The sequence below is a fragment of the Panthera onca genome, chromosome A2 (assembly GCF_046562875.1).
Source record: "Panthera onca isolate mPanOnc1 chromosome A2, mPanOnc1 haplotype 2, whole genome shotgun sequence".
NCBI lineage: Eukaryota > Metazoa > Chordata > Mammalia > Carnivora > Felidae > Panthera > Panthera onca.
The window spans coordinates 91,300,703-91,327,917 of record NC_138340.1 but is presented as its reverse complement, the minus strand read 5'-3'; the positions used below and the strand labels follow the sequence as shown (position 1 = coordinate 91,327,917).

Sequence of the window (27,215 nt, the reverse complement as noted above, 5' to 3'; positions counted from 1 at the left end):
CTAAAATTGCACTTTTGGAAAAAAAAGTAAAAATAAAATTGAACTTTTGTTTCTCCCCTCTGTACAGGGCTTACTTTTTACCTAGTCTTCCCCCATATCCGTAATGGCAGCTCCATTCTACCAGTTGTTCAGGCTAAAAACTTTGAGGTCATTTTTGACTCCTCTCTTTCTATGTGATGTTATCATAACCTCCTAACTGGTCTCGCTGCCCTGATCCTTATTCAAATCCATTAGTTTCACCTCCTAAGAGCCAGAGTCATTCTTCTCAAATATAAGTCAAATCACATCCCCCTGCTCAAATCCTTCTAGAACCTACCCATATCCCTCAGGGTAAAATCTGGAATCTTTACAGTTGCCTCCAAGGCCATGATGTGGTCCCCACTCCCTCTCAGACCTCATCTTCTACAGCTTCCCACCTTCCCCAATGTACAGTCTACACACTGGTTTACTACACAAGGATGAGAGAGGGCAGGGGTAGGAAAGCCAAATGAGAAGGGAGATCTGTCCAGAGGAAGAGACTTCTTTTACAAATTCACACAAAGGTACTCTTAAAGCTGTTAGCAGCCCTTAAGGCCTTCTTGGAGGTGCATAAACAGATCAAGTATGACTTTGCCTCAGGGCCTTTGCACATGCTATTTCTTCCTTCTCTCAAATATTTTCCTCCCTCTCTTCATTCAGATCTCTGCTTAAATATCACCTTAGAGAAGCCTTCTCTGTTCCCTAGTGCCTTTCTTCACTTTTTTTCCTTCTTATTCTGATCTGTTTTTCTTCATTGCATTTATTTACACCTGGCCCTGTACGTATTTATTTACTTGTGGCATACATCTCTAGAATCTAAACTTTATGAAAGCAGCAACATTTTCTTTTTTGTTCACTATTGTTTAGATCCAACAATTAAAATCACATTTGGAACAAAACACTCAAATTTTTTTGATAAATGAAATTATTTATATTCTTGTCTATTGAGTGTCAAATCTTGAGTGCTAAATACAAGGGATATAAGTGATAACCAACCTGACCCTGTCATTGCCCTAAGAGCTAAGAGTCTTATAAATAGAGCTTTAAGATAATAAAATCATTTTCTGTGCCACAGGATGTGAGCTGGTTTGATGACCCTAAAAATACTACTGGAGCATTAACAACCAGGCTTGCCAATGACGCTGCTCAAGTTAAAGGGGTATGTGCCTCCTTTGTGCTGGTGTTTGTCTTAATTGGCTATTTTGGATCTCAGCAGGAAATTAATTTTCTCATTACAGGTGTTCTCATAATCATTAAAATGTTAAATATTTAACACAGTACATATGCCTTATAGCAAAAATGTTAACTGCTTAAACATTATATATTGTATAGTGTATACATAAATTACAAGCTTTATTTTGTTATTTACTACTTAGTCATGCTATTAACAAGATACACATGGAAGGATAATTATTTAGAAAAGGAAGTATTTATCAGCATATCACGTAGGACCAGTCTGTTGTGATCAGTTAAACAAGAGAAAATTATAGGGGTGCCTGGGTGGCTCAGTTGGTTAAGTGGCCAGCTTCATCTCAGGTCATGATCTCACAGTTTGTGAGTTCGAGCCCCATGTTGTTGGGCTCTGTGCTGACAGCTCAGAGCCTAGAGCCTGCTTCAGATTCTGTGACTCTGTTTCTTTCTGCCCCTTCCCCACTCAGGCTCTGTCTCTGTCTCTCTCTCAAAAAATAAACATTGAAAAATAATAAAAAAAACAAGAGGGGAAGGGAAGGGGAAAAAATAGTTACAAACAGAGGGAGGGAGGCAAACCATAGGAGACTCTTAAATATTAAGAGAACAAACTGAAGGTTGATGGGAGGTGGGGGAGAGAGGAAAGTGGGTGATGGGCATTGAGGAGGGCACTTGTTGGGATGAGCACTGGTTGTTGTATGGAAGCCAGTTTGACAATAAATTATATTTTTAAAAATGAGAAAATTGTAATTGCTGCTGAAAAAAATAATGTGTGTAGTTTCTGTATGAACATTTAGGAGCATTGCAGTTTAGAGGAGAGGGAAGAAAAATCTAAAAGCAGGTTGAAAGAAATGAGAAGCACATTAAAAAATTAAAGCAGTGGAACAACTGTATCAGGCTACAAAGCTTAAATTTTACCACCACATGAATCTCTTTGATTGATCTAACTAGAAACTGTTGAACCAGGAGGTTTTGATTTGTGGATGAAATGACAATTTCTTCTTCTACAACCACAACTACAACTGTTGATAGCAAAACTCCACAAGATAATGTAGAATTCAAAAAAACATGTGATCTCTCCTGTGTCTCTCCCTCACTTGAACCTTATTAATCTTTATCTTTAAACCTTTCTATAAAGTAGCTCTATTTTAAAGTTTCTTCTATCTAGTAAATGGACCTTCTGTAAAAATAAATTGGGTTTCGAATGTGGAAGCACACACAGTTGTAAAATTACAGTATAAATCTTGGCGATTGTTTTAATACAGATTTCTTTGCTTGAGGCAAACAAATCAACAAAAACTGAGGTTTAGATCAAGTTGTAGAGAACCTAACTGAGCCGAATGTGCCCTGCTTGAAATAACTTTGAACTTCCTAAAACAGACAACTCTGGCTCTATGGCATCTACACGGTATGTCACATTGTCATTAAGTGCTGTGGAAAGAAAACAGCAGCAGGATATATGGGTATGGGGATTCTGGTTGTCCGGTAAGGAAGGCCTCAAAGATCTGGTGATAGATGCAGGAGCCCTGAATGAGGGAAAGGTAGTAGCCCTGTAGATATGTAGGGAAAAGTATTTTAAACAGAAGGATCAGCGAGTGCTAAGGTCCTGAGGCTAGAGCATTTCCATAACTGTTCCCAAAACAATAAAGAGGATAGTATGGCAGAGCAAAGTGAGTGAAAGGAAGAGTCCTAAGAATTGAAATCAGTATTATATCTGGAAATAAATGGGAAACCATTGTAGGCTTTTGAACACAGGAATGATGGGATCTGAAATCTTTAAAGGCTGCTGTATAATAGGCTGAAGGGGGCAAGGGTTGAAGCAGGGACTCTATTGCCATAATCAGGGGAAAGATGATAGTGTTTTAGACTAGGGTGGTCATAGTTAGGTGACACAAAGTAATCAGATTCTGGACATAGTTTGAAGGTACAGCCAACAGAATTTGTTGGTTACCTATGGGGAATAAGAAAACAGCAATCTAGAATGTCTGCACAATTTTTGACCTGCTTTACTTAAAAGCTAAAGTTGCTTTTTAATGAAACTGGGAGCCTATTGAGCAGAATTGAGGGAGAGTTAGAGTTCTTTTTGGAACATGATAAATTTGAGATGCCCACATTAGACGCCCAAGTGGAGATGTCATGAAGGCAGGTAGACATGCAAGTCTGGAGTTGAGCACAGAAGTCTGGTCTGGAAATAGGTATCTGGAGATTTTTCGGTGCATTGGTGGCTTATAAACCAATGAGACTGGATGAGATAGCCAAGGAACTTTGTACAGATAGAGATCCTTTATATCAGGGCTATGAGGATGGACCTGCAAAGCAGAGTGTGAAGGAATGGCCAGAGAGAGAGGAGAGCAGGGTCCTGGAAACAACACACAGGGAGTATTTCAGGAAGGAGCATTACAGGATGTTAATATCCTGTAAACTCACCACTTACTACTGGTGAGTTTGTAAGGTGACCAAATGTTTCACCTCCATGCATCAGCCACACAGAGGGTGCTTTTGTTTCTCACAAGAACTGTTTCTAGGGTGTGGTGGGAACAACGTCTGTTGGGGAGTGGATTCAAGAGAAAGGAGAAAAGAGGACTAACACAAATGGACAAATTGTGAATGGACTTTCTGGTAAATGGAGGAGAGAAATGGATGGTAGATAGAGGACAGATAGCATCGGTCTCTATTTTTTAATTTACATTGGCATGACAGTCCATCACTGAGCCTGGGATAAATTTATTTTGCTCTCTCCCATCTTGCATGATCAGTCTGGACAAACTGTGTCCTGAAATCTTGAAACCCTATTTTCCCTAGTTAAACCTTGCTGCCATACTTTAGTATGCCTTTCACAGAGACCTTGTTGTATGTGCTCGCATAGGCACACACATCCCATATCCCTTTTGGTGTGAAGGCTACATCCTAGAGGAAACACGGACTCAGTTGCGGCAGAAACCTGAGCGGGTGCAGTCTGGGCATTGTGGGCTGGTAGTCCTTCCACCCTCCTCTGAAATGCTTCTGGGGCTTATGGTCTGTTTTAAGGCTGTGGTCCCTTCCTATATCTGTAAAATTTGTGGTCAGCCCTGTCCCTTGCTGTGATGTCCTCAGCCACATGCAACAAGTCCATTAGTCCTGATGGCCTGCTGGTGTTGACTGCCTGCTTTTCACTTGTTTCTTCAAACTCACACTCTCATGGCCCCATGAGCACGGGTGCCTTCACAGCCTGTGTGAGCTACTGAGTTGGAACTGTTGTCCAGAACTTAAAACAGGGGCTAATAAAGAAGGACCAGGGGAGAAGAAGCAAGTAGGTATGTGAGTGCCATCAGAACTAGAAAAGTCCGAAATAGCTATAACCACAAATTGGCCAAGACGGGACAATTGTATCCACCTGATGCTACCAGCTGACCAGTTTCTTTCTGATGGGGGATATGTGTGTAGGTGTGTAAATATGTACACAGATACATGTGTAATACATACATATACACATGTGTACATATACACATTCATGTATACATATATATGTCACATATACACACCCATCTGTGTGTATATCTGTCTATTCCACAGTGGGAAGTAGTGAAATTAGTTTTTTATATCTAAAAACACCTGACGTAATCAGTGCTGGCAAAAATCATTCCACCCAAGGCAGAACTAACCCCCAGTTTGTGTGTATGTAGGTAGTTAGTGATAATGGTGACCTAGGCTAAATTTTTTTCACATTTAACTTTACCACCGGTGAAACATTTTCTCAGATGTATTTTTGAATAAGTAGCTTAATTCTGCAAAACATAAATCAGGAAGAAAATAGATCTCAATATTTTGCCTATGAAATGGTGAGCTTTTAAATTTTATTTTGGTATTAGGACTAGAATTCTGCAGGGGAAGAAGCAAGTGAGAGCCACGCAGAGATCAAAAGCCACCACGTATTTAAAAAAAACTTTTCCCCAGGAGAAGGTGGTTGAGGGAAAGATGAAGTTATAAATGTTTTTAATTTCAGAAGGTGGTTCAGGAAATAGGCTGTTTTTTCCCCCAGTAAGCACAAATGTTTTAAATTAGATTTCAAGCAATACGGTCATGTGTGGAGGAGGAAATAAATAGCAGAACAGGGAGTGACAAGGAAGAGTGGGAAGAAAAATGAGTAGAAGAGGAAGTGAGATATAAATATGTGTACATACAGTGGGATGGAGAGGTTATGAGAGGTGATAGTGGGTTTCAGGAGTGAGCCTGTTTTTATCGGACCCTGTTTCACACTTGGGCTGTGGTTTTTGGAGTGTTACCTTCACTTGGCTCTGCTTTTGAAATGAAAATTACCAGGCTGTGCTCTCTCATCCACTGTGATCCTTAGAATTCTAGACTCCTACTCTATATGAGGAAAATTTTGGAACCGTGAGTGTTAGTCTTTAGAATACAGAACGGTAACTGGTGCCATGGCCCCCATGTGCTATATCAGGTTAAGACAAGGAGCTAAATCTCCCCAGACCTCATCAGCTTAAGGTTCTCAATCTTTTCGCTCACGTTTCATGTACATTAAGCGAGAATTTGTCATCTTTGACCCATTTTACTTATTTTCATGGCCTTGACTGCCATCCAAAGCTGAACAATCATAGGTCTGAAAGGTTAATGTGCTTCAGTCAGTCACCTGCCTTGAACTCGGGGAATGTTCTGAGCACTTCTCTCAGTTGGTTGCTGTGGGAAATGAATTCTGAGGAGGACTTGTAGATTCTAAGAACAGGGGCACTCTACATCCTCCCAGTGCCACAGACTGTCTCCAGGTTATAACCTTTGACTTTCAGGTTGAAAGTTTGCAAATACAGAGAGCTGGCTTTGAAACCCACTTCATTCTTTGACTTCAGCCAGATTTGGTTAAGCATCCCTTGAATACAAACTCAGTGACTGCATCAAATAAAAAGAAATGCCCCGTCATTTATGTTGTCTGATGCAATTCCTGGTACAGAATTTCATGTACAGAGGCTCCTGCTAGTTGTTGTGCCCTTTCCCCCTAATCACCGGTCTAGTGTTTATATCACATAAACACTACTGAATGATATCAGAGAGTTGATGCTGGGATGATGGGAAAGGGGATGTGAAGGATTCTGTTCTAAAATTTAGAGCTAAGAGAAGTGTTGGTTATTAATCAGTGTGTTCGCTCATTTTGAGAGTTGGGAGAAATTTGTCCAAAGTCACAGAGGAGGTAGTGACCATTCTAGACTCTACTCCATCATAATCTTTAGCTAAGTCTGACCCCACTCAGGCAGAGGGAACTTTAAGAGTGGAAAAAACATGGGCCATTTCCAGATCTGGGTGCCAGAGCAGGAATTTGGAATGGCTTGAGGGCTCAGGTGTTTCCAGGGTAGAGGAGAGAAGTACAGTATAGAGTAGTAAATTGACTGTATGGTTTGACTTCTGGCTTTAGAACTGGAAGTCACTGCGTGCTACTGAAAGTCTTGCTTCAAGCCCCCTCTGGCATTCAAACTAAAGGCTCTGATGCCTGCCTAAAATCCTAAATTAACTTCTGTAATTTTCAGCTCTGTGTCATTGTTCCAAATCAAATGCATGTTAAATTAAACACAATAAGCATCTCAAATAGGCCACGATATATTTGGATATCCTTAATGACAAATATTAGGCTTAACTTATGAGTAGCTATGCATCTAATGTTGGAAATTTCCAACTGTCAGGCTATTTTATCTTGCTCATTTGCAGAGCTTTAGTGACCATGGTTTCATTGATTACTGAAAATTTTCTTGGTATCAAAAATCAGAAGAGATACAAATATGTAATTTAACTCTGAATTATTGATCTTCTACTTTCAGTATTTGCTCTGAAGTCATGGAAATCTTCATTTTAGAAACCAAGTGAACTTACAAGTAAATCTTTAGTTTTTATTTCATAACTGAGAAGATAATTAATAGAACTTCATGAAGCTGAATTGTCATAATCCTCAAGAAAGTATAAGCATGGATCTGAAAGAGAATATGAAAGCATTTCTCTAATTTTTGTGTGTTTGTTTTATAGGCTATAGGTTCCAGGCTTGCTATCATTACCCAGAATATAGCAAATCTTGGGACAGGCATTATTATATCCTTAATCTATGGCTGGCAATTGACACTCTTACTCTTAGCAATTGTACCCATCATTGCAATAGCAGGAGTTGTTGAAATGAAAATGTTGTCTGGACAAGCACTGAAAGATAAGAAAGAACTAGAAGGTGCTGGGAAGGTAAGTCTAAATACAACTACCGATCTAATAGAGTAAAATATTCTAATCAGTACCCTTCTGTTACTCACTGCTACTACTGTGCTTGGAGAATGTTTTTATAACCATTCCTCACAGCGATCTTATTTGACACTGAATCAGCAGATTGGAAGCTGAAGAGGAGCAAAACCAATTCTTAGGCTCACAGACTGACGACTAACTTTATTAAGCTTTCCTAAGTCAAACCATCACCTTCACACTCTTCCTCTACTCCCTCCCTTCCTCTCTCTTTCTTTCCCTCAAGTCAGCTGAAATCCATTCCTTTATTGAGGAAAGTAGCCTCATTTAATTACATATGATGGGGAAGATTAAAATAGTAAAAGGTCCTACAGGTATTTATTTTGTCAGGCTTAAATTATTAGCGTTCTTTCCTTTTTATCATGCTTCCTGTTAGCATCTTTTTCTGTTTACCTTTACCCTGCTCCTCCTGCTGCTGCTGCTACTGCTACTGTTACTCCTTTCTCCCTCTACTCCTCCTCTTCCTCCTGCTTTTTCCTCTTTTCTTCTCTCTCTCTTCCTCCATGCTTGTCTATTTGTTGTTGTTGTTGTTTAAACAAATGCTTATATGGCATTTACTGTGTTTCCCTGGCAAATGCTTTCTTCCTCATTGTGATCCTATGAGGTAGGTTCTATTATTAGCTCCTCTTGCAGGTGAGGCTGAGACACAGGTGGGAAATCATCCCAATGCCTTAGAGCTGATAAGCCTCAGAGCCAGGATCCAAAGTTGTGCCTCTGTTAAGAAACAGAGATGAGGGGCACCTGGGTGGCTCACTCAGCTAAGCATCCGACTTTGGCTCAGGTCATGATCTCACGATTCGTGGGTGCGAGCCTGCATCAGGTCTGTGCTAACGTCTTAGAGCCTGGAGCCTGCTTTCAGATTCGGTGTCTCCCTCTGTCTCTGCCCCTCCCCTGCTCACACTCTGTCTCTGTCTCAAAAAATAAACATTAAAAAAGAAAGAAACAGGAATAAATCTGATATCACACAGTTTGTATATTGCAGAAATATAAATGGCCGGAGCATGGCTGAGCCCTAAAATTGGGTAGGGATACATTTATTAGTGGACCTTCCGAGGTTCCCAAGAGTTGGGGCAGGGACCGAGGAAGGTCAAGTGGCTCTGACTCTCTAGGCCTGTGTGTCTGAAGTACTCTGTTTCCAGGCCAGGCACCTCACCAGAGAATAAAGAATGACAAAGAGGGTACTTCTTCATGAAGGTTGATCATCACTGCTGACACTTTGTCCTCAAACATTGTACCTTATTTCCTTAGCATTCCTTCAGGAAATTCCTTTGGACCATGGCTTTAGTGCTTCCTAACTAGCGTCTGTGAGAAAAAGGTCTCCTCAGGCTATCAGAGGCCCAGTCTTGGGCCTCAGCAGGACCGTGCTGACCCACAGGCATCTGGTTATGGTCTGGCCCATGTAACATTGGCCCCTGTCAGGGAACACTTGCTGTCACCAATCACTTCACTTAGTGCTGTTCTTTCTTGTTTTTTCCACCTAAGGTAGACTTTTCAAATGCGGGGAAGATGGAAAAATCTAGGACAAAATGTATTTTGAAAAAATGTATTACTCTTTAGTAGTATCATCGTTTCCTGAGGTGTTCAAAAAGTCCCACAAAGGAGACTTAGGTTGTTTATAGGAAGGAGGTGATTGAGAAGCTCAATTATAGGGAATTCACTGCACATCACAGACAGATTAGCACCTTTGAGGGGCACATCAGATTTAAGACTCTTTTGGAGTTCTGTCACAGGGGCAAGACGGAAATGGATATGTGTACATGTGGCAGGTTTACTGTGCAAAGGTTAGGGGTGAGATAAATGCTGTGTTCAGTGGTGGTTCATGAGACAGGCAGAAGCAGGTGAGAAAAGTGGTGCTGGCAGCACATCTAGTCTATGTAATTTTGAATATCAACTCCCAAAGATCATCATTCTCAGGTTACCATTTAGTATTTATTATATACCGAGCATCATGCGAAGAGTTCTGCGTGCATTTTCCCATTTGATACCCTCAATAACCCTTTGAATTATTCTGGTTAGTTGGTAAAAATCCAGAGTTCAGAGAAGTTAGGTAAGTTGCCCAAATCACACAGCAATAGTCTAACTGATCTCCCTGCTTCCACTCCTTCCTTTCTTATCCACCCACTTTCTACATTCCTCTCACACAAGCCACACTGATGTCTTACAAACATAAATGAGATCATGCTAACCCCAACTTAAAACCCTCCAATCGCTTCTGATCACAGTTAGAATAAGAGCAACCTTTTACCCTGGTTTATAAAACTCTGCATGACCCAGCTCCCTTGACAGCTTCTGTGAATTCATCTTGTACTGCTCTCTCCCATGCTCACCCTCCTCTGGCCTCGGGGCCTTCTTTCATTTCCTAGAACATTCCAAGCTGGCTCCCTGTGATCTTCCAATGTCTGGTTCCTTTATGTTACTCAAGTCTCACCATTATTACCTCTTCAGAGGGGCCTTTCCTGCACTGGAATTAATTCACGACACTTCTCAGTACCTGATGTTTTTTTTATGTTTGTTTTTTTACTATTTCTTTGTTTATTGATTAATGTTCTGTCTTTCCTCCTAAGACATAAGCTCCATGGGGACCAAGACCATGTCTGTTGGTTTGCCCTTAAAGGGACAGAGCAGGCCTAGTGTTCAAGAGCAAGGCCGTGTGGTGTCAGCCTGTGCATAACCTCTGTCTGTGTTGTGTGCTCCTTAGATTTCTGTCACATTATTACTGACTAGCAAACATCTTAGTAACATAGATGCTTTTTCCTTTTCAGAAATAAAATCCATAACCAAACTTCAGTTTATTTGAGGAAAGAAGAGAAGTGTGAGGAGGAGTTTTTTTTCCTCTCTCTAGAAATATGTGTATTATGCTTTCTCCAAAATTATTTAGTGCACACTGGCTTCTGAGGGAAACTCAATGCTATTTACTCTTCTCACATTAGAAGTTCTCTCACCGCTGGGCGCCTGGGTGGCTCAGTCAGTTGAGCATCCCCACTCTTGATTTTGGCTCAGGTCATGATCTCACAGTTGTCCACCCCCTTCATTTTACTGATGAGGAGAATGAGACAGAGATATTTCAAGGTCCCATGGCTGAAATCTCATTTTATATACTGGAATCTTTCATGTTTTCCACAGACCTTTATGCAGACTCCAAAAGGATGTATTTATCCTAATCACATAGACTAATTGGAAGTTACATGCAATTAAAAAATAACCGAATGATAGAAAGTTTGTGGAAAACAAATTGATAATGTGTGCCATGTTCCTTAAAAATTAGTTCCCTTTGGCCTCGTAATTTCACTCTAAGAACCTCTCCCAAGAAAGTAACTTAATATGGAAAAATGTTTATGTGTAAGGATGTTTATCACAGAATTTTTTAATAGAGAATGGAAAACCTTGTTCAACAATAAAGGAATGTTTAACTGGCTGGGATATTAAGTGGCCCATTAAACATCCCATTATTAATGTATATGTCATGATCTTGGAAAATGCTCTTGATATTTTTTAACGTAAAAAGTGATGTAAAGCCAAATAGAAAATTTGGTCCCAATTTTGTTAAGTTTGTATATGCTTAGGAAAAAAAACAGGTAAGCTAATATATAAAATACACCTATATGTAGCTTTTTTTAAAAAACCTTTATTTTTTCAGTATTTTCCAAATATTCTTCAATTTTCATGAATGGTTATTATAAAGAGAAAATATAAACATCACATTTGAAATTTATGTAAAATAACAATAAACCTAAAACGTGACCGTCATAGAAGAAAGAGCACTACACTAGACATAAAATACTGAGTTCTCAGGTTAACCTTGCCTCTGTAATTTTGGCTTTAGATAAGTGTCTCATCTGTTTAAGCCTTAACTTCTCTTTCTATAAAAACACTGAATTAGCCAATCTTCCTGCCAGATCTAAAATTTGATTTTATAAATTACTATCCTTTCTCATAGTGAAGAAGATCATAGGTGATAATAAATAAGTAATATGTAACAATAAAATTAATTTTATTAATCTCTTTTATGGAATTCACACTAATTGCAACTTTTTTTTTTTTTTTTTTGCCTCTGTGACTGGGGGCTCTCTGTGACAGATTGCTACTGAAGCAATCGAAAACTTCCGAACTGTTGTCTCTTTGACTCGAGAGCAGAAGTTTGAATATATGTATGCACAGAGTTTGCAGGTACCATACAGGTAATAACCATTGAAGAGTGGGAGGGGAGTGTGGGGAGGTTTTTCAATCATCAGATTTGTTTTCAGAAGGATTACTTTGGCCAGAATGTAGGGAACAAGTGGAGAAGCTACTAGAAGGGAACCAAATGGGAACCAAAGGGAACCACTTATAGGTATCCAGGACAGAAATCACAAGACCCTGACCTGTCTGAGGTAGAACCTGTAAGAGTAGGTAAGTGATGGGAAGCAGAGGGAGAGAGGATAGAGAATGACTCTGATGCCAGGTTGGGGTAATGGCCCTGTTATTTGCTCTCATTGGGAATGAGTTCTCTATGGAACATGAAATTTGAGCTATCTGTGGGACCTGAGGGGTGGTGCTTCTTGAGTATGCCTTTCCTTCCTCTTTTGACACTTCTCTAGTGGAGAATTTCTGTATTAAAGGAAGCTAATGAACTCCTCCAGCGAGGGTTCAAAAATGTAAGCCCAGCCTCTCTGAGTCTCAGTTTCTTGTAAATGGAGAGAGCTGGACCTTATCGATGAGTTTTCAAAGGTTAAAAAAAATAGTAGAGGTTTTTTCCTGAAAATGTTTTCATTTGAAATCCCAATATATGAAACAGATAGAAATGGAGTTGACCTGGTTGAAGCAGGGCTTGGAGGCCCAGAGGCTGCCCACTCACCAGCCTGCCCTTACCTCCACATCACCCAATTCACATGGCTCAGAAAATCCACCAATGTTAATGCCTTTGTGAAGTCTCCTCTAACTCCTCCAGAGAGTTGTGCTTCTTCCTTTCTTCCCCTAACATGTTATTCATAAGGTTCCTTCACTGCATAATTATATAGTCAACTTGACTCCTGGACCCCAAGGGCAAGAACATGACTGATTCTTCTGTATCACCCAGCATGGTTCCTGAAGCTTGTAGGTTTTGGATAAATTTGTGTTGAATGAATATTTACCATAGAGTGCATATATCTTATGTGTCCAAAAGTGGGGGGAAAGGGAAAGAACTTCCATTTATTAACCCCTCTTCATGTTTTCCTTGGCTTATTTTAACTTTACTTCAGTACTTTGAGGTGCAGTTAATACTCCATCAGGAAGTTTCCTGAATGTTCACAAGTGGGAAAATGAGGACCAAACTTAACTTTTTTGGAAATTGAACCCATTTTTGTCTGCCGTACCCCACCGCTGATCTATCAAAGGTTATGTTTTAAGGACTGAGAAATGAAAGTCAAGTGAGTTTCTTAACGTCTCCTTTTCAGAAACTCTTTGAGGAAAGCACACATCTTTGGAATCTCATTTTCCATCACCCAGGCAATGATGTACTTTTCCTATGCTGGTTGTTTCCGGTTTGGTGCCTACTTGGTGGCACATGAGTTCATGGACTTTCAAGATGTTCTCTTGTAAGTATCAGGTTAATATTTACAGTTGAACTCTAGAAATAAAACTGAGGTGAACATGCTTCATGTCTGAGTAGAAAACCTTACTGTGAAGCTTTGTGAAGAGATTTTGGTGATTCAGAAGGTGGCATTTGCCTCTTGAGTCTCTGTGTATGATCCCTGAGGGACCCCATTTTCATTTAGGGAATCAGTGACTTCCCCCCTCCCCAGTGCTGACTCATACCTTTGACCTTCTGAATCTGTAGCTCAATGGGGTCGTGATTCACTGAAGGGGTTCTAGGAGGTTTTGGCATTTGAGAAGAAGCCAAACTCGGAGCCAAGTGTCTAGCTCCTTTTAAAGAACTCTCTGAACAAAGGCAACTAAAGAGCAGGTGTAGAACACTGAGTTCTGCAAGCCCTGGGGGAGTCTAGGATACATTTGCTTTCCTTGATAAAAGAAGAGCAGTTAGAAGGTAAGAGCTAAAGAAATTCAGAAATGACAAAGGAAAGGCTACATTGGGATTTCTGCCCCATTGCTGTGAATGCAGAAAATTCTATCTCAGGAGAAGACAGACCCGAACTTAATTGTACCCCCAAGTACTCAAATATGCAGTTAGGTAATGAAAAAGTAGATATAATCTTTCTGAGTGTCTAGATTTGGTGGTGGGCGAGATTCTGCCCTTTGATAGCATATCATAAATAGTGGTAATACAGTTTTTCATTTAAACCAGAATCACCTAAGCTTGTCTGATATAAGGCGTTAGTGTAATATTTCCATTCTGTTGAAACATTGGCATGTGTGTGCATTATAGTTTGCTCAGGACGACCCCAACAGAAGATTTAAAATTTCCACTTAATATGTCTGTCTGACAAATGATATACAGAAGCTATTTATGACTTGGACCAAAAGACCAAAACCAAGCATCATTGGCATAGGGTCTTCGATTAGATAACTATTTGATACATTGCTTTACTTCAAGGTAAGGCATTGAATTGGTGAAAGTTGCTGACAGTTGGGAAACTGTCCCTGTTAGATTGGGAAAATCAATCTTCCAAGTAAAGGAAAAGGGAGACTTGTCTGAAGGGCAGTCCATTTTTTAAAAGATCTCCCAGGGGTAAATGATGACAAACCTGAGATTACTCAGCCATTTGTATGATTTATTTAGAGTTCAGAGGAGAGGATATGAAAGGCTCACAGTATTCTTCCAGGAGGGTTCCCAAGTATTCTGTTAGTTCCAGGCCCACTGTTTAAGAAGATATGTTGAAATAGCCGAATTGTGGAAACAGCCCAAGTGTCCTTTGACTGATGATTGGATAAAGAAGAAGTAGTATATGTACACGACAGAATATTACTCAGCCATCAAAAAGAATGAAATCTTTCCATTTGCAATGATGTGGATGGAGCTAGAGAGTATTATGCTAAGCGACAGAAGTCAGTTAGAGAAAGACAAATGCCATATGATTTCATTCATGTGGAATTTAAGAAACAAAACAGATGAACACAGGGGGAGAAATAAATAGAGAAAAACCAAGAAGCAGACTCTTAACTGTAGAGAACACACTGATGGTGACCAGAGGGGACGTGGGCGGGGCGATGGATGAAATAGGTGATGGGTATTAAGGAGGGCACTTGTGGTGAGCACTGGGTGTTATATGTAAGTGATGAATCACTGAATTCTACACCTAAACTAATAGTATAGTGTATGTTAACTACCTGGAATTTAAATAGAAACTTGGAAAGAAAAAAATAAAGGTAAAAAAAAACCAAAAAACATGTTGAGAAATGTGTCCAGAGGAGGGCAGCTGGAGTGTTGAGAAAGACAGGAGTCATCAAAGAAACACAGGGCCTTTTAAAAAATGTTCCAGTGAGGGCTATATTATGCAAAAGGATGTACATTTTTCTTCCATGTGAAGAAGAACTTCTGAACAACAAACTTAATCAAACTTGCTACTTCCTAAAACAAACAATGGAGGCCAACTTAGGAGAAGTGCCCAGGAAACAAACATTGAGCACTGGACTCGATATCCTGTGGAGTCTTTCCCAGCTTTAAGCTGCTATGATTTTGATCTCATAGGTTAAGAATATGAGTGCATCCTGAGTGCAGCATGCTACCTGTCTCTATAAGGAACTCACTCTTTGCTGTACAGCTCACACGTTTTCTAAGCATCTGGTGTAATTTCAGCACCAATGCCTGGATCTGTTATTTTTTTAATAGTTGACATACAATGTCACATTAGTTTCAGGTGTGCAACATACTGATTCTACTTCTGTATACTTTATGCTGTGCTCTGCAAGTTCAGCTGCCATCTGTTACCATCCAAGGCTATTATAATATCATTGGCTGGATTCCTTCTGCTGCACCTTTTATTATTGTGACATTCATTCCATAACTAGAAGCCTGTGTCTCCTGCTCCCCTTCACCCATTTTGCTCACCCATTCCCCTCTGGCTACCATCAGTTTGTTCTCTCATTTATAGGTCTGATTCTGCTTTTGTTTGCTTGTTTGTTCATCTGTATTTTTAAATTCCACATGAGTGAAATCATACAGTATTTGTCTTTTTCAATCTGACTTCTTCCACTTAGCATAATGCCTACAAGGTCCATCCACGATGTCACAAATGCCTGTATCCGCTATTGATTGCCACAATCATGCTACATAACAACCAACCACTAACCCTCAGTGCCACACAATAATAAACGTTCATGTTTGCCCACAAGTCTGTGGGTCAGCTGGGCAGTTTTGCTGGTCTAGGATGGACATAGCAGATCGCAAGTAGGCTCGCTTGTGTGTGTAGGGCATGACAAGCTGGTTGGCTGGGGTCCCCACAGCTTTCTTCCATCTGTGCCTTGTCCTCCAGATGCTAGCTGGGCTTGTGGTGGTGGCAGAGAGAGAGAAAAGCACACAAAGCCCCCTGAGTCATAAGCTTAGAACTGGCAGAAGTCACTTCCACCACATCCTGTTGGCCAAAGCAAGTCACAGGCCAACTCAGATTCAAAGGGTAGGAATACAGATTCCACTTCTTAAATGGAGGAGCTGCAAAGTCCCATTACAAGAAGGTGAGGATACAGAGACAGTTGAAAAAGGGGGCCCTTTTACAATCTGTTAAACTGATGCGAACTTATAAGGGGAAGTGTTGACTTATTTTGTTTTATGTTTTTAATTTGTGTTTTACATTGTTTGAGGCAGTGTTCTCTATTGTAGAACTGTCAGTTGTCTAGCATTATAGCCATAACTCCGCTCATGCTTTGTCTTTGTTTTTGCAGGGTATTCTCAGCTATTGTCTTCGGTGCCATGGCAGTGGGGCAGGTCAGTTCATTTGCTCCTGACTATGCCAAAGCCAAAGTATCAGCTGCCCACGTCATCATGATCATTGAAAAAATCCCTCTGATCGACAGCTATAGCACAGAAGGCTTAATGCCCGTGAGTTTGAAGTTTTGATGATATGTTTTCATTCCTAACTAATGAGTGAAAGTACTCTAAGAGGAAATTTAATAAAATCTGTGGGGGTTTTTTATTCGCAGGTAATAAAATGAAACTTTCTAGATCATGAGGTCATTTTAATAAATGCTATAATGTATGTTAACATTCAGTACTTTTGTAAAACAAGGCTGTAGGGAGATGGAAATACCACCCAATTTATGAGCAGATTCTGTTAATCGGATTTTATTATATGTAGGTTAGGTACTCTATTCTTGGAGAACAGATTTGAGTTATCACATTTGTATTGTATTAACAATACATGCTATACAAACACTGACTCTCTTAGATTTTACTTATTACATTCTGGCAGTTACAAATGCAGCCTAATTGTAATACAAGTTTGCCATCTTCTGACACCTGGTGATAGAGGGGGGTTGCTATACAGTGCGTTTTCAGGATTGCAATAATCATCTCTATTGTTACTGTTCTGATTTTAGAACACGTTGGAAGGAAATGTGACATTTAATGAAGTCATGTTCAACTATCCCACTCGACCAGATATCCCAGTGCTTCAAGGGCTGAGCCTGGAGGTGAAAAAGGGCCAGACGCTGGCCCTGGTGGGCAGCAGTGGCTGCGGGAAGAGCACGGTGGTCCAGCTCCTTGAGCGGTTCTACGACCCAATGGCCGGAACAGTGGTGAGCACACCTTTTTATTCATCTCATTTTAAGTGTTTAATCATCGGAATGCCTGGATATGTTTAATTCCTGACTATGAGCTCCAGTTTTTCCAGTCTTTAAACAACAGCCTCACTTAAAGTCTGACATCCTAGATACCATCTCCAAGCTGTGTCTGCTGCCCCAGCCTCTGTCTCAAATTGCCCCTCTACCCTCCTTTGTGAGCAGCCTTTTTATCATCCATCTCCCTTCCTTCCTTCGGTTACATTTCTGTTTTCATGAGAGGATCCAGCAAAAATTTAAGTAGCCAGAAAGATACAGGAGTGGGAGGGATGCTAAGAGAGACAAGTAAGGTGGGTGCCAGGGATAGGGAATGTTTTGAGAAGTTGAAGGTAGTCAACAATGACAGATGCTGTGGACAGGTAGAGTAAGATGAAGACTGAAATGACAGGTTGTGATTTGGCAATTTAATGGGCTACTTACGAGATTTTAAAGTATTCTTAGTGAGGTATTGGTGGGGAAACAGTTTAGCATGGCTGAGGGATGGCTGGAAAGGGAAGTGGAGACTGAATGCAGATCGTCTAGAAGATTAAAGGTGAAAGAAAGGCAGTAAGAGCAGTAGCGTGAGGGGGGAAGCAGAGGCCAGGGAAGAGGTGTAGCAGGGGGAAATCTTAAGCATTTTTATGGCTGAGGATGAGATACAATCATTGAGAGAGGGTATTGAAATAGCTTCTAAAAAGTGGAATCAATGAATTTGGGAAGCAGATAAAGAATATAGAAGGATTCCTTTTTCTTCCCTGAACTAAAAGAACAAATGAAGGGTCAGATTTGTTCATTCAGCATTCAGTAAACATTTACTCAGTGCCTGTCAGGGACTATCTTGGGTACTGGGGAGGAGATAGAAGTCGTGAAGGGAGCAGTGTGACTACAGTGCAGAACAGGAAAAGAATCAGATTAGGAAGGAATAGAATTTATAGCAAGAAGTTTTAGTTACTAGTCATACTCACAGGTGATAATAAAAATATTTAACAACTGGAAAGGCATGGGCACTGACGAAACAGAATGGACACCTGTTCCATACAGTCAAACTGATGCCCCAGCTCCATATGGGCCACACTTGGATTAATGAGTGAGGTAGAAATGAAACTTTTAACCTATAGTCATAAATATTTTTATTTATGACTTACTCATAAATATTTTTATTGTATTCTACTCAGTCTGTTTTTTAACAGCGACATAAGCTTTATCCTCTATTTTTACTTTCTTGTTGTATATTTTCTGTGAATTCTGACTTTATGCTTCAGTTTTGTGGTTGAAATTTGAACAAAGGGCTCTAAAGGAAGAGAGAAATGAAGCAATTAGGAGGAAATGTTAGCTCTCAGGAAAGATTATGGTCTTTAACAGATGTTGAGTAAGCAGTATATTAAATGTTGAGCTCTAATAAATTACAGGTGATAATGTCTGTACTCAAAGAATTTCACTGAAGAGATGAGGCATATACTTCCATGAGTTATATAAAAGAAGATAGACCTAGAGCATATTTTTTTAAACATTGCCATCAATTTTTTAATATAATTTATTGTTGAATTGGTTTCCATATAACACCCAGTGCTCATCCCAACAAGTGCCCTCCTCCCTGCCCATCACCCACTTTCTCCTCTCCCCCACCCTCCATCAATCCTCAGTTTGTTCTCTGTATTTAAGAGTCTCTTGTGGTTTGCCTCCCTCCCTCCCTCTCTGTTGGTAACTCCTTTTTTTTCCCTTCCTCTCCCCCATGGGTTTCTGTTAAGTTTCTCAGGATCCACCTAAGAGTGAACACATATGGTATCTGTCTTTCTCTGCCTGACTTATTTCACTTAGCATAATACCCTCCATTTCCATTCACGTTGCTGCAAATGGCCAGATTTCATTCTTTCTCATTGCCAAGTAGTATTCCATTGTATATATAAACCACATCTTCTTTATCCATTCATCAATTGATGGACATTTGGGCTCTTTCCATACTTTGGCTATTGTTGAAAGTCCTGCTATAAACATTGGGGTACAAGTGCCCCTATGCATCAGCACTCCTGTATCCCTTGGGTAAATTCCTAGCAGTGCTATTGCTGGGTCATAGGGTAGATCTATTTTTAATTTTTTGAGGTACTTCCACACTGTTTTCCAGAGCAGCTGCACCAGTTTGCATTCCCACCAACAGTGCAAGAGGGTTCCCATTTCTCCACATCCTCGCCAGCATCTATAGTCTCCCAATTTGTTCATTGTAGCTACTCTGACCGGCATGAGGTGGTACCTCAATGTGGCTTTGATTTGTATTTCCCTGATGGTGAGTGATGTTGAGCATCGTTTCATGTGTCTGTTGGCCATCTGCGTGTCATCTTTGGAAGTGTCTGTTCATGTTTTCTGCCCATTTCTTCACTGGTGTGGAGTTTGGTGAGTTCTTTATAGATTTTGGATACTAGCCCCTTATCTGATATGTCATTTGCAAATATCTTCTTCCATATCATCGGTTGCCTTTTAGGTTTGTTGATTGTTTTCTTTGCAGTGTAGAAGCTTTTTGTCTTGATGAGGTCCCAGTAGTTCATTTTTGCTTTTAATTCCCTTGCCTTAGGAGATCTGTCGAGTAAGAAATTGCTGCGGCTGAGGTGAAAGAGGTTGTTGCCTGCTTTCTCCTCTAGGGCTTTAATGGTTTCCTGTCTCACATTCAGGTCTTTCATCCATTTTGAGTTTATTTTTGTGTATGGTGTAAGAAAGTGATCTAGTTTCATTCTTCTGCATGTCGCCATCCAGTTCTCCCAGCACCATTTGTTAAAGAGACTGTCTTTTTTCCATTAGATACTCTTTCCTGCTTTGTCAAAGATCAGTTGGTCATACATTTGTGGGTCCAATTCTGGGTTCTGTATTCTATTCCATTGGTCTATGTGTCTGTTTTTGTGCCAATACCATGCTGTCTTGATGATTACAGCTTTGTAGTAGAGGCTGAAGTCTGGGATTGTGATGCCTCCTGCTTTGGCCTTCTTCAAAATTACTTTGGCTATTCGGGGTCTTTTATGGCTCCATACAAATTTTTGGATTGCTTGTTCTAGCTTTGAGAAGAATGCTGGTGCAGTTTTGATTGGGATTACGTTGAATGTGTAGATTGCCTTGGGTAGTATTGACATTTTAACAATATTTATTCTTCCAATCCATGAGCATGGAATGTTTTTCCATTTCTTTGTGTCTTCTTTAGCTTCCTTCATAAGCTCTTTCTATAGTTTTCAGCATACATATCTTTTACATCTTTGGTTAGGTTTATTCCTAGGTGTTTTATGGTTCCTGGTGAGATTGTAATTGGGATCAGTTTCTTTATTTCTCTTTCTGTTGCTTCATTATTGGTGTATAAAAATGCAACTGATTTCTGTACATTGATTTTGTACCCTGCAACTTTGCTGAGTTCATGTATCTGTTCTAGCAGGCTTTTGGTGGAGTCTGTTAGGTTTGCCATGTAGAGTATCATGTTGTCTGCGAAGAGTGAAACTTTGACTTCATCTTTGCCAATTTGGATGCCTTTTATTTCATTTTATTGTCTGATTGCAGATGCTAGGACTTCCAACACTGTGTTAAACAACAGTGGTAAGAATGGACATCCTGTTGTGTTCCTGATCTCAGGGGGAAAGCTCTCAGTTTTTCCCCATTGAGGATGATATTAGAGTTGGGTCTTTCATATATGGCTTTTCTGATCTCAAGGTATGATCCTTCTATCCCTACTTTCTTAAGAGTTTTTGTCAAGAGAGGATGCTGTATTTTGTCACGTTCTTTTTCTGCATCTATTGACAAGATCCTAAGGTTCTTACCGTTTCTTTTATTAATGTGATGTATCACATTGATTGATTTGCAAATATTGAACCAGCCTTGCACGCCAGGAATGAATCCCACTTGATCATGGTGAATAATTCTTTTTATATGCTGTTGAACTCGATTTGCTAGTATCTTCTTGAGAATTTTTGCATCCATATTCACCAGGGATATTGGCCTGTAGTTTTCTTTTTTTGCTGGGTCTCTGTCTGGTTTGGGAATCAAAGTAATGCTGGCTTCATAGAATGAGTCCAGAAGTTTTCCTTCCATCTCTATTTTCTGGAAGAACTTGATAAGGATAGGTATTAACTCTGCTTTAAATGTCTGGTAGAATGCCCCAGGGAAGCCATCTGGTCCACGACTCTTATTTGTTGGGAGATTTTTGATAACCAGTTCAATTTCTTTGCTGGTTATGGGTCTGTTCCAGTTTTCTATCTCTTCCTGTTTGAGTTTTGCTAGTGTGTGGGTGTTTAGGAATTTGTCCCTTTCTTCCAGATTGTCCAGTTTGTTGGCATATAGTTTTTCATAGTATTCACTGATAATTGCTTATAGTTCTGAGGGTTGGTTGTAATAAGTCCATTTTCATTCATGATTTTATCTATTTGGGTCCTCTCTCTTTTCTTTTTGAGAAGCCTGGCTAGAGTTTTATGAATTTTGTTTATTTCTTCAAAAAACTGACTCTTGGTTTCATTGATCTGTTCTACGGTTTGGTTTTTTTTTTGTTGTTTGTTTTGTTTTTGTTTATTCTATATTGTTTATTTCTGCTCTGATCTTTCTTATTTCTCATCTTCTGCTGAGCTTGGGGTGTCTTTGCTGTTCTGCTTCTAGTTCCTTTAGGTGTGCTATTAGATTCTGTATTTGGGATTTTTCTTATTTCTTGAGATAGGACTGGATTGCAATGTATTTTCCTCTTAGGACTGCCTTTGGCACATCCCAAAGGTTTTGGATTGTTGTGTTTTCTTTTTTCATTTGTTTCCATATATTTTTAAATTTCTTCTCTAATTGCCTGACTGACCAATTCATTCTTTAGTAGGATGTTCTTTACCCTTCATGATTTTGGAGGTTTTCCAGACTTTTTCCTGTGGTTTATCTCAAGTTTCATAGCATTGTGATCTAAAAGTGTGCATGGTATGGTCTCAATTCTTTTATATTTATTGAGGGCTATTTATGACCCGGTATGGGATCTGTCTTGGAGAATGTTCCATGTGCACTCGAGAAGAAAGTATATTCTGCTGCTTTAGGATGTAGAGTTCTAAATATATCTGTCAAGTCCATCTGGTCCAGTGTATCATTCGGGGCCCTTGTTTCTTTACTGATTTTCTGTCTAGATGATCTGTCCATTGATGTAAGTGCAATATTAAAGTCCCTTGCAATTACCACTTTGTTACCAATAAGATTGGCCATGTTTGTGATTGTTTTCTATATTTGGGTGCTTCTGAATTCGGAGCATAGACATTTATAATTGTTAGGCCTCCCTGATGGATAGATGTTGTAATTATCATATAATGCCCTTCTTCATCTCTTGTTACAGCCTTTGAAGTCTAGTTTGTCTGCTATAAGTATGGCTACTCCAGCTTTCTTTTGACTTGCAGTAGCATGATAGTTCTCCATCCCCACAATTTCAGTCCTCAGGTCTAAAATGGGTTTCTTGTAGACAGCAAATAGATAGGCCTTGTCTTTTTAACCATTCTGATATCCCTGTGTCTTTTGATTGGAGCATTTAGTCCCTTTACATTCACTGTTTTTATTGAAAGATAAGGGTTTAGAGTCATTGGGTTATCTGTAGGTTTCATAGTTGTAGTGATGATGTTTCTGGTACTTTGTGGTCCTTGCAACATTCCACTCACAGGGTCCCCCTTAGGACCTCTTGTAGGGCTGGTTTAGTGGTGATGAATTCCTTCACTTTTCGTTTGTTTGAGAAAACCTTCTCTCTCCTTCTATTCTGAATGACAGGCTTGCTGGATAAAGGATTCTTGGCTGCATATTTTTCCTGTTCATCACATTGAAGATTTCCTGCCATTCCTTTCTGGCCTGCCAAGTTTCATTAGATAGGTCTGTCACTAGTCTTATGCGTCTACCTTTGTATGTTAAGACCAATTATCTCTAGCTGTTTTCAGAATTCTCTCTTTATCCTTTTATTTTGCCAGTTTCACCATATGTCAGGCAGAAGATTGATTCAAGTTAGTCTGAAGGGAGTTCTCTGTGCCTCTTGGACTTCACTGTTTGTTCCCTTCCCCAGATTGGGGAAGTTCTCAGCTATGATTTGTTCAAGTATGCCTTCAGCCCCTTTCTCTCTCTCTCTTTTTCTTCTGGAATTCCTATGATACTGATATTGTTCCACTTGATTGAATCACTTAGTTCTTTAATTCTCTCCTCGTGATCCTGGATTATTTTATCTCTCTTTTTCTGAGCTTCCTCTTTTCCATAATTTTATCTTCTAATTCACCTATTCTCCCCTCTCCCTCTTCAATCCATGCTGTGGCCATCTCCATTTTATTTTGCACCTAATTTATAGCATTTTTAATTCATCATGACTATTTTTTAGTTCCTTGATCTCTGCAGCAATAAATTCTCTGCTGTCTTCTATGCTTTTTTGAAGCCCAGTGATTAGTCTTATGACTATTATTCTAAATTCTTGTTCAGTTACATTGTTTATATCTGTTTTGATCAATTCTTTAGCTGTCCCTTCTTCCTGGAATTTCTTTTGAGGAGAATTCATCTGTTTCATCATTTTGGCTAGTTTTCTGTCCCTTATGAGTTTTAAAAGCTTGTTATGTGCTCTGCACCTGTGAGCACTGCTATATTAAAGGGGGTCATACACTGTCCAGGGCCTGGCCCTTCAGGAGGTGTTTTTTGGGGAGTGTTACTTGTTCTCTGTTGTGACTTTGGTAATTTTATTTCCCTACTTGTAATGATCTTTTGGACCCTCCACCAGGTGTGCTTTGATTTGTTCCTTGAAGTAGCCCTAGAAAGGAAAACAAACAGACAAACAGGAAACAAAAACACACAAACACGAGACAAATAAAACAAACAAACAAACAATGCAAAAGCGAAAAACCAGAAACACCAGCTATAAGTAAAGAACAGGGTAGAGCTGATGGAAGAGCATATACAAATAGAGAAATGACTGGGGTTGGTGGGGGGGGGGGGGAGGGAGAAAACAATAAACATTGACCAGGCAGAGAGACTAAACAGCTTAATCCAGAGAGAGAGAAAGGAAAATAAAGAAGGAGGAGGGAAAAAGAAAGGAAGATAAAGTTACCCAGACAGAGAAACTATACGGCTTGATTATTCCAGAGAGAGAACAGAAAGTAAAGAAGGAGGTGTAGAACATGTATCAGGGGAATGGATTAAGTATGTCTGCTTAAACAAACCAACAACTGGAATATCCAGCCTAGAGGAGGGAAGAAATAAGAAGGAGAAAAGGAAGGAAGAATATACTGAGTCACAAGAATTGTCCTAGAATTAATCCAGGCAATTCAGCAGTGCTGGTCTGGAGGAGGGGGCCATCTGGTTCCTCAGCGTCTATCCTGCTCCAGTAGACACACAGTTACCTGGGATGGAGGGACATGGTTTGGTGTAGGAAGGTCCGCCTCCACTGTGGGCCCTGAGGACTGATCCCTGAGGCCCTGCCTTGGTGGTGGTGGGGAGAAAAATGGCAACCCCCCCCCCCCAGTCTCTTCTTCAAACACCTAGTGTCCCAAATCACTCTGTTGGAGTCGTCCTCACTGTGCTGCTGGTGCAGATGGGGCAGTCTGTCTCGCTCCATCGACTCCCATGCCCCGGCACTTGGCTGGGATTTAAACTTGTGCTCTGTGCACCTTGGCACTGGGGAAGCGCTTCTCTATGCTGATATGTGGTCCCAGCTGGTTTTGTCCCGTGCAGCAGCACTTCAGGGAGGTGACCACTTTCTCCTGTTGTGGACTGTGCCCCTAACCTACCACTGAACCCGGGGGTGGCTCCCCTTTTCCCCAAGTGCACGAATAGGGCAGCCAATCTGGAGAAAGCCCTGCAGTTAGAGATGGGATCCCTCTCCGTCCCTGTCAGAGGTTTTTCTCTCGTTCACATACAGTCCTATGCTTCCCGAGACACTCTTTCTTTTCCCTTTGTCTCTCTGCAGAAGGGGATCCTTCTCCTCCATGCCTACACGGCCCGTTTTATGTCCTGCCGTTCACAGTCACCCACCTATGGACCGTCTGGTTGTCCTGATGTCTCCCTGTTAGACTCAGTCTCTTTTCTTCCAGACTTTTGGGGTTCAGAGTCCTTTGGCTTCAACCCTTCTTTGTTTGAGAGACGCAGGAAGTATGGATCTCCCTACTTCTCTACCATATTGGCCCCTCCACCTAGAGCTGTTTCTTAAGAGATAAACAGAGCCATTGAATGAGGCTGAGGGGGTGAGCAGTCAAGATGTCATTTGATGCAAGAGATAATGTGAGCTACATTGATAGGTGATTTCCTCTAATGTCCATATATCCATATAGCCTATTTGGGCCGTAGTAGCAGATTTAATGAAAGATCTGATCCTTAAACTTTCAAATTATAACCCATTTAGGAAGAACAAAAATGTCATGGCCTCTCTACTGTATTCATGGTCACATGGGTTAGTTTACTGTTGCTGCTAAAGAGAGCCTATACCTTACAGATTTTGCACAGTGCATCTCACTGGCATAACCTCCATTACTTCCAGAGCCAAAAGGGAGTCTCAGAAATAGTTTTTGGCCTTCTGGCCCTTCCTATCTAGAAAGGTAGTACAGAGGAATATGGAAATGAATGCTGAGGGCCTCGGACAATAACCATCTCAAGACAACACTGACAATGCAAGGAAAACCAAGTGTTCTTACCTATTTAAGGAACACTATTATCTGCTCCTGTACATTTGTGCTAGAGCTTTGAAGTACTGCCAAGTTTTGCATAGAAGCCAGACTTCATAGTGGAAGTGTCCTCAAGACACACGAGTCCATGTGCCGTTTTGTTAATGACCATTAATTAGTAACCCTTAATAACTCAGTAGGTTACGAGTAAGTAGCTCTTGTTGCCATGTAAAAATGTGTGTGGATCTGAGCATGATTGATTATAAGAACTTAAGGAAGGATGTGACCCTGAGGTCAGGAAATCCTCATGACCATCAGTGGGCCTTGAATTATACTTTGAGAAACAGTGACCTGAGCTGTGGTTCTCAAACCATCAGAATGGTTTACAGAACTACTAAAGAACACCCTGGCTCATTCCAGTAGGTCAGGATCTGGTCCATTAATTTTTACAATTTTCCCAGGTGATTCTGGTGCCAACCATCATTTGAGAGCCACTGAGCTCATAAATTTGAAAGGTGTAGGTTAAATTTTGGAGACTCTTGCAAAATGAAGCCACCAAATTGTACAGAGGGGAGGTTCCAGGTTTTTTGGGGCATGAAGGTTCTACATTTTTAGGGACTCTCCATAAAAGAATGCAAAGTTATGAATGCAAAATTAGGTATAAAAGTGAATATTTACTTCTAATAAAACAAATCACAACAAAATATCGAAACCTTAAAGATTCAGGTCCCTTTTCTCTTTAGACAGGTTATCATAAATATTCACCTGGAAGATTCCTAACTGCAGCCTGGCCTTCCGCTGTTCCCCCACCCTGCCCCCTCCCAGAACACGGTTCAGCTCCCAGCAATTACCTGCAGATTAGGATCCTTGAAGCTGAACTTCATTAGCTTCACTGTAAAATTGCTTGTGGTCTGAGTCTTGCCCAACCTTTTCTTTTCCCTTCTCTAGTCCATGCCATGCACTGTTGTCAGAAGCCTGTTGTCCTAGTCTGGGTATTAGCGGGTAGGTGCCGGGGCTAACATGGGATATTCCTCTTAGAAGGAGGACAGAAGGAATCTTTCAATTATAAGACACTGTGTTACCAAAACCGAACCTGTAGTGTATACACATTCAATCCTAGCTCCTCTGGTTATTGTGTGATCTCATGCGTATCACTTGGCTTTTTTTTTGAATCTGTAAAATGGAGACTAAAACCACGCCTACCTCACAAGGGATGTTGTGAAGTTTAAACAAGAGAATGCATGAGACAAGCTTATCACAGGACCTATAATATAGCCAGTGCTCAATAATTTATCTGTAATCGTGATTTCAGAGTTAAACATATATAGCAGAATAACACATATTTGATTGTGCTGATGAAAGCAGTACATTGAACAGTCTGGAATAGAGATAGCTAGTCATTTTAATCTGGCTTGATCTCATTATTACCATTGTGTTTACTTTCCTCATTAAGTTTTTATTTAGGCCAGTGTCTTTTGAACA

At 40.3% G+C, this 27,215-nt stretch overlaps 1 protein-coding gene across 2 annotated transcripts in view; it reads left to right on the top strand.

Moving 5' to 3' along the window:
* Positions 1 to 27,215, top strand: part of ABCB1 (ATP binding cassette subfamily B member 1) — a 116,400-nt gene that overhangs the window by 81,990 nt on the left and 7,195 nt on the right. For both annotated transcript variants that reach the window (XM_078442508.2, XM_078442509.2), the window contains 6 exons: positions 1,094 to 1,177; positions 7,207 to 7,410; positions 11,542 to 11,642; positions 12,879 to 13,019; positions 16,261 to 16,417; positions 16,915 to 17,112. In XM_078442508.2, coding sequence (XP_078298634.1) covers positions 1,094 to 1,177; positions 7,207 to 7,410; positions 11,542 to 11,642; positions 12,879 to 13,019; positions 16,261 to 16,417; positions 16,915 to 17,112 — 885 coding nt within the window. The remainder of the gene's footprint in view (positions 1 to 1,093; positions 1,178 to 7,206; positions 7,411 to 11,541; positions 11,643 to 12,878; positions 13,020 to 16,260; positions 16,418 to 16,914; positions 17,113 to 27,215) is intronic.